The sequence below is a fragment of the Corvus brachyrhynchos genome, unplaced genomic scaffold (genome assembly GCF_000691975.1).
Source record: "Corvus brachyrhynchos isolate BGI_N302 unplaced genomic scaffold, ASM69197v1 scaffold85, whole genome shotgun sequence".
Lineage (NCBI taxonomy): Eukaryota > Metazoa > Chordata > Aves > Passeriformes > Corvidae > Corvus > Corvus brachyrhynchos.
This window is the reverse complement of record NW_008238634.1, coordinates 165208-172708: the sequence shown is the minus strand read 5'-3', so window position 1 is coordinate 172708 and position 7501 is coordinate 165208. Positions and strand designations below refer to the sequence as shown.

Below are 7501 nucleotides of genomic sequence, written 5' to 3'. Positions count from 1 at the left end.
ATCCGTGAGAGCCCTCGCTGGGGCGATGCCAGGAGCAGCATCCTCCAGGCCTCCCTGGGGTTCAGTTTAGAGCCAAGGCATCACTGCTGACACCACCCCTGATATCTTAATTTGGAGCTGCACCCTCTGTAATTACTGCCCTGCTGGGGACCTGATAATCACCCAAGGAAAACCTCAACCAATTTAAAATGAACCCGGGTCCAGCCCCCAGGTGTGACTTGCAGGGGTGCCTCCAACTCAGGCCAGTTCAAATTACAAGGGCCGACCTCCTAATTAGGAAGAGTTATAGCTTGATTTAAAAAGGAGAGCAGACTAATTAACACATGTAGTGTAATGTCTTAATTGGGATTCAGATTGGAGAATTTGTGCGGTTCAGAATAAATGACTCATAATTAGTCAAGAGGTCCAGTTTTCTTCTGTCCCTGGGATCCCTGCTCCCGACACAGAGCTCGGAAGGATGGGAAGTTAAATATTGCATTTTGTGAGCTGTCAGCTGCAAAGCAAATCCCTCTTTTCACCCATTAACCCCCCGTCGGAAGGGAATGATGAGGAGCTTCCAAAGGGTTTCACTGCGGAGGATCAGCACAGATTGAAAATAAATAGAATTAATATCCACATGGTGAAGAGGGATTTCGTTCACAACACTGCCCTGTGTGCTCTGCCAAAGGCGTGGGTCAGGGAACGGGCAGGTCTGGACCTTCAGAGCCCCCCGAGAGCCCAGCTCGGGCAGCTTCTGGAGCCTAACAAATCCCAGGATGAGTAAGGTTGGGAGGGAGGTCACCCAGCCCAGCCTCGCTGCTCAGGCAGGAGCACAGAACTCAGGGTTGCGTCCAGATGGATTTTGAGTATCACAAAAAATACTCAAAAAAGAGATATTAAAAATTGGATTGCTGAACACCTCCAGAGATGTTCCAAAAGCAAGTGAAGGAGCCTGATTTGTTGACAAGAGCAAAGCCCATCCCACCCCACCACAACTGTGCAGAAGTATTGGTGCTATTTCATGGGAGAACAGGAGTTTTAGAGACTTCACCCCACACACAGGACAGGAGCAGCTTTGGGATTAAACCCTGGATTGGATAAGCCAGCAAGGAATTGGAAAGTTTGCACCAAGAGGTCTCACGCCTGAAAGCTGCAGGAGGACAAGAGAATCCTGGAATCATGGAATGGCTGGGCTTGGAAGGGACCTTAAAGCCCATCAGGGACAGCTCCCGCTGTCCCAGGGTGCACCCAGCCCTGTCCAGCCTGGCCTTGGGCACTGCCAGGGATCCAGGGGCAGCCCCAGCTGCTCTGGGCACCCTGTGCCAGGGCCTGCCCACCCCCACAGCCAGGAATTCCTTCCCAAGGTCTGACCTAAACCTCCCCTCCCTCAGCTTGAGACCATCTCCCCTTGTCCTTTCACTCCCTGCTCTTGGGAAAAATCCCTCTCCAGCCCCCTTTAATATCAATATTTTGTGGTGCCCGATTTTAAAAGCCAACACTTTAGGTCTGTCTCATCGGCATTACTGATCCATGTTTCTCCCCTGACCTTTGGATGGCAAAGAAAAGGAAATTTTGCAACTCTTCCCTCCTCCTCTTTCTCTTTTTCTTCAAGCTTTGCTCCTTCACTCCTTCAAACCCCCTAATGCCTCTTCCTGCTGCAGTTTCCCTTTACAAATTTTGCTGAGAGGACACTGCAAAAGGCAGGAAGACGCTGGGAACGCTCAGGCTGAGTGCTGAGGGAGGCACCTCAGGCAGCCGAGCCCTGGGCTCCCGTCTCCCGGTGTCCGTAGGTACAAACACACACAGACAGTACATCTGCTGCGCGGAGACAGAGTGTTGTAGCTCTTGTAAATACACCTTCATTCAACTTTCATCACATTGTTCATTAGTGGTTTAAATTTTGCATAATTTGGCAGCTGCCTCTGGCGTTTTTCAGGAGGTGCTGTAATTTATTCCATATGGAAGTCAGGCGCTGCACTCCGAAGGAGTTATCGGGTGCAGTGAACCAGGGCTGTATTTGTCGGGGAGGAGGTGTCAGATGCTAAACTAAACATGACAGGAGTGAACCCGAGTCTCCCAGCTGACAGATTCTGTGGGGTTTCTGTGGTGTTTGCTATAAACAGGTTCAGAGGCAGTGCAGACACCGCGAGACGCCGGCGCTGCCGCGGGGCACGGGGAGCGCCGGGGCTGGAGCTCGGGGGATCCCGAGGTATCCCAAACTCTTCGGAACACCCCTCTCATGTGCCAAGGAAGTTTGGGATGCCAGATCCCCATTCTGCCAGGTCTCTCTGCTCCGTTCCCGAGCTCTTCTCACTCATTTTGGGTCATTTTGGGAAATCTGAGCTCTACCAGCGACCAGCAGCTCTGCTGCCCCACCCAGCCAGGCCACCACTGTCCCCAGCCCAGAGCTCCAGCCCTGTGCCCATCCAGAGGACACAGCAGATGCAAAACGAGGGAGGTTGGGGGATTTTTGTGCTTGATTGACACCATTAAAGGAGCAGTTTCCGTGTTTACTCCGGGAACAGCCCCAGCAGTTGAAGGTGTCACTGCTGGCAGCTGCTGAGCCCAAACAAACTTCACCGAGGGCTCAGCCGGATGGGGACTTCGGAGGAAAAGCACCTGTGGGAACACCCTGCGCTCACTGACAGGGGAATATCTCCAGGAAAAGTCCATGGACACCAGGGCCAGGAGGGCCTCCTGCCCCAGCCACAGCTCTGCAGTGACAAACACGGTTCAGGCTGAAGAAAATGCCCTTCCAGCACCACAAACCACTGGCTGAACACTGGCCAGCCCCCAGGAAAATCCATTTTTCCTGGTGCCACTGATTTAGCTCAGCCAGAGCAGCTCAGCAGTGTTGATCCAGCCTGGGAGCACTCAGATTTTATGGGATTTACAGGAAAACAGGCCTAGGAACTGCTGCTTAAGGAAGATTGGAGATGAGGAAGAGCAGAAATGCTCCTCTCCCATGGACACAACTGTTCTGCTCCCGTTTCTCCCTCAGCTCCTGCCCATCGCCAGCAGTTCCAGCTTTGCCTCTTCACAAACACTGCCCAGCCAGCTCCAAGCCCTTCTCCAGTGTATCCTGACATTCCCGAGCTCTTGGAACCTTCTCAGCCCTGCTCTGTGCTTCAGACCCTCTGAAAGGTCTTCTCTGAGGGGCACAGAGCAGGTTTAAGGATGTAAGAAGAGCTCACGTTCTTCAGTCTCCACTCAGAGATCCCCCAAAGCAGATGCTGGTGATGGACTGAGCTTCTCCAACTCTTGGCCAGGCCACAGGAGCCAAAAATTTGGGCAGTCCCACCACAGAGCTCAGACTGAGGCTGCACTTAGACCTGGAGTGTCCCACACAAACCAGCTGCAGGACGGGCTGCAGCTCTGCAAGGAGCAGGGGCCTTGGATGGTGGCTGGGAGCAAACAGCTCCACTTCCCAGATTTCACTGTAATAACCAAACAAAGGAGTGTCTGAATAAAGGGAAATAGGGATGAAGAGCCCAACTTCCTGCAGTGGAGGCAGCTGTCCCCACACCTGTGTGACACGGGGGCACCAAAGAATTCCCACTGTCAGCTCTGTGCCACGGAAGAGCCGCCCTCATCCCACAGATATGGCCAAACCAATATTTTTCCGTGTTAAAGTTGCCAGCACAGATATTATTTATAAAACTTCAATGAGAATACATCTGCACAAAATAACTGACACCGTGTTCCCTGCATGGCATATGCAGGCTGAAAATAAACATTGATTCTATATGTTCCCTGCTCCAACAGAGCGTCCAAGCAGCAGGAAATGCATGAAACATGGGGAAAGAATGGGAGCGCGGCAGTGGGAGGGAACATGGAATTACTTGGAGAGCAGGGAAGGCGGCCCCGGGAGTTAAAATACACAGCAGGCAGAGAGACGAGAGGAGCCAAGAGAGCTGAAAAAAATGGCACAAGAGACGGGAGAGGCAGCTGGGGGAGTTAAAACATGCAGATGGAGAGATGGCTGGGAGAGAGGAAAGACCTGGATCCGAGCGGAGAGACGCGACCGGGAACTGGCCACTTAAAATAAACTTTGGGAGGAACGAGGCAGGGAGAATTCCTGGGATCTGAAACCGCTGCTGGGAGCAGGGGCTGGCTCCTGGAGGGGTGGGAGTCCCACCCAGCTGAGCTCCATCACCCACCTGGGACCATACCAGGCATGGGAATTGTCCCCTCCTTCCCACATCCCAAATGCCATTGGAAGAGCCATCCCCTCCTTCCTCAAAATCCCAAATGCAAATGACTTGGAGGAATCATCCCCTCCTTCCCACAATCCCAGATGCAAATCCATTGGAGGAATCATCCCCTCCTTCCCACAATCCCAGATGCAAATCCATTGGAGGAATCATCCCCTCCTTCCCACAATCCCAGAGGCAAATCCATTGGAGGAATCATCCCTTCCTTCCCGTATCCCAAATGTAAATCCATCAGAGGATCCAGGCTGTGACTCCTCATTCCAGCTCTCCAGCCTCCAAATAATGAGTAACATGTTCGTCCTTCCCATTTATAGCCCCTGTAGGGATCTCCATAAATAAATGGATAATGCCTGTCTGGATCTCACCCCCATTAAAAACACCCTCCTCCAACTCAAATCCTACTAAATTCAACAAGTTACACTTTTCCCAAATGCTCCAAAGCTTTTTTTCCCCCAAATGAGCTTTCACCTCTGCCTGAAGCCTTTGGGAATCAGTTCTAAGATCTGTGAGTTGACTTCAGATCCCTCCCCATGTCCCAAGGGTATTCCAGAGGTGCCACCACCTGCGGCAGCGTGGCCAAGCCACACCTCAGTCCCCATCCCGGCTGTTTCCCACTGCCAGCCTTCCAGGAATCCAAGGATATTTGACGGCAAAGGAAGCAGGCACAAAGCTCCGGGGAGAGTTCAGGCAGGCAAAAGCAGGGCCTGGGTATTTTTGTACCCACAGAGTTTCGTGGCTGTGAGAAGGAAAATTTTCTCTCCCAAACGTGAATGAAGTCTTTCAATCAGTTAAAATGATGATTTTTTTTTGAGGGCAATCTCCTGTAAGTGCACAGGTAAGATCAGTTTTAGTAAGGCCTGCACTGAGCACAGGTGCATTTAGCAGAATTCACATCAGCCCAAGGATTTATGATGCCCCCAAGGACAAAGAAACGATTTATTGGTGTTATTTTGCTCCAAAGGATGGAGCAAATTTCACCATCGGTTTTGCTTTGCCCCCAGGTGCCAATCTGATTTTACTGTCAGGTTCATTGCAGCTTGGGGATGCCCCAGGACGGGCCCTCAGCGTGTCCTGCTGGAGACAAACATTTCAAATAACAAATTGATAACTCAGAGAGGAGTTTTTTACAAATTTCTCTGAATTTTTGGCACATGGAGGATTTGATCTGTGGATACCCAGCAAAGGTCCTCTGAAGCAATGAAATAATTTGTCCCATTTGGGTGTTGATCTTTTTTGGGATGGTGAAATGGGAACCAGTTAAAGCAGTGGGAACACACAAAACCACCTCGGTGCCCAGCCTCAGTTCCTACACATAACCCAGAGTAAGCCCCGAGTAAATTACTCCAGAATAAGTTACTCCAGAGTCAGCAACTCCAGAGTAAGGCACAGTCACTCCCAAGCACATTCCCAGCAGATCCCACAGGGAAATCACGGCTTGGGGACCGTGTGGGTGACAAAGGGAGCAGGGAAGAGGCTGCAGAGATTTTGTTCAGGAGGAGAATGAACATTTTGCACAAAATTAGGGGGGTGGAATCTGCTCCTCATTGGAATTAGATGGTCTTTAAGGTCTCTTCCTACCCAAACAATTCCATGATTCCATGGCCACCTCTGGCTGAACACCAGCCAAGACCTTTTAACCTCTGCCATTTGCTAAGTGGAGAACTGCAAGTCACGGACAGTTTTCCACTGATCCAGAGGGTTTTGTCTCCCACTGACCTTGCACAATGGGTTACTCAAACTGCTGGGGTGTCAGGGATGAGTCAAAATAACCATGTCAATATAAAACTTCAACAGGCTGGACATTGCTCCAAAACGATGGAATGTGGCAATTTAATAAGCAAAAAAATGGATTTGGTGGATGAAATTTGAGGGGGGACCTTGTGGCTCTGCACAAGTCCCTGACAGGAGGGGGCAGCCGGGGGGGTCGGGCTCTGCTGGCAGGGAACAGGGACAGGAGGAGAGGGAAAGGCACCAGGGAGGGTTTAGGTTGGATTTGGGGAAAATTCCTTCACAGAAAGGGTTGTTAAGCATTGGAAGGAGCTGCCCAGGGGTGGAGTCCCCATCCCTGCAGGGATTTCAAAGCCCTGTGGATGTGGCCCTTGGGGACACGGGGCAGCGGTGGCGGTGCTGGGGGTGGTTGGACTCGATGACCTTGGAGGACCTTTCCAACCTGAAGCATTCCATGATTCCATAAAATATCAATGCCAACACCCACTGAGGACCTCTCCCCTCGGGAATCCCCCTTCCCCTCCGGCAGCACTCACTTCTCCAGCACGGACATGATGATCGGAGGTAGAACCAGTATAGGCATGGGCAGGACCACCCTGGTCAGGGCTGTTTCCAGCAGGGCCTGTGGAGCAAACACAAACAAACACATCCAGACACCCCAAACAAACCCAGAACGGACCTGCTGGGCTCAGGAACGGCTCTGCTGGGCTACTTATGGGAACGAAGGGATCAGTGGGCACTTCCAGCTTGGCCAGGAGCTGTTTGGTCACAACATTCCGGGTCACAAACCCGGCAGATCAAACAGAGACACCCAAGAGCTTCCCTGATTCCACCTGATGCGACCAAAAGTGTCCAAACACCCCGGCACAATCCCACACACACCTGCCAGGGCTGCCTGCAGGGAGGAAGGGAGGTGGGACAGCTGCCTGCAGATGTTGTAGGGGAAATGTTGTAGGGGAGATGTAGAGGGGGAAATAGAGGGGAGATGTTGTAGGGGAAGTGCTGGAGGGAAGATGTTGTAGGAGAGATGCTGTAAGGGAAATGTCGTAGAGGAAATGTAGGGGAAGTGTCGGAGGGGAAATGGAGGGGAGATGATGTAGGGGAGACGTTGTAGGGGAAATATCCCAACAGGGGCTGAGCAGCAGCTTCGACCCTTCCTCCCTGAGCTGAGTGTTGATTTCAGCTCCGTGCTCGGGGAGTGCAGCCCCTCACTGCTGCTCCAGGGACTGCTTTTAACCCCTGCTGGCTCCTTGCAGGGCACTGTGACCCACGGGGCTCTCCTCTCCCAGGAAAACCCCAACCACGGAGCTGCAGCTGTCCCTCCACTGATCCTTCCCTCCTGGCCAGACTCACCAGAAGGAGCCAACAGAGCAGCAGGATCTGGATTTATTGAGGCCCAGGGATCTTGCAGGGCCTAAAGGGGCTCCAGGAGAGCTGCAGAGGGACTGGGGCCAAGGCCTGGAGGGCCAGGAGGCAGGGAATGGCTTCCCAGTGGGAAAGGGGAGCTTGGGCTGGGATGTTGGGAAGGAATTGCTGGCTGGGAGGGTGGGGAGGGGCTGGGCTGGAATTGCCAGAGCAGC

At 52.4% G+C, this 7501-nt stretch overlaps 1 protein-coding gene across 1 annotated transcript in view; it reads right to left on the bottom strand.

The window, feature by feature from the left end:
- Nucleotides 1-7501, bottom strand: part of SFXN5 (sideroflexin 5) — an 80437-nt gene that overhangs the window by 20700 nt on the left and 52236 nt on the right. The window contains exon 12 of the mRNA XM_008636085.2: nt 6458-6543. Coding sequence (XP_008634307.1) covers nt 6458-6543 — 86 coding nt within the window. The remainder of the gene's footprint in view (nt 1-6457; nt 6544-7501) is intronic.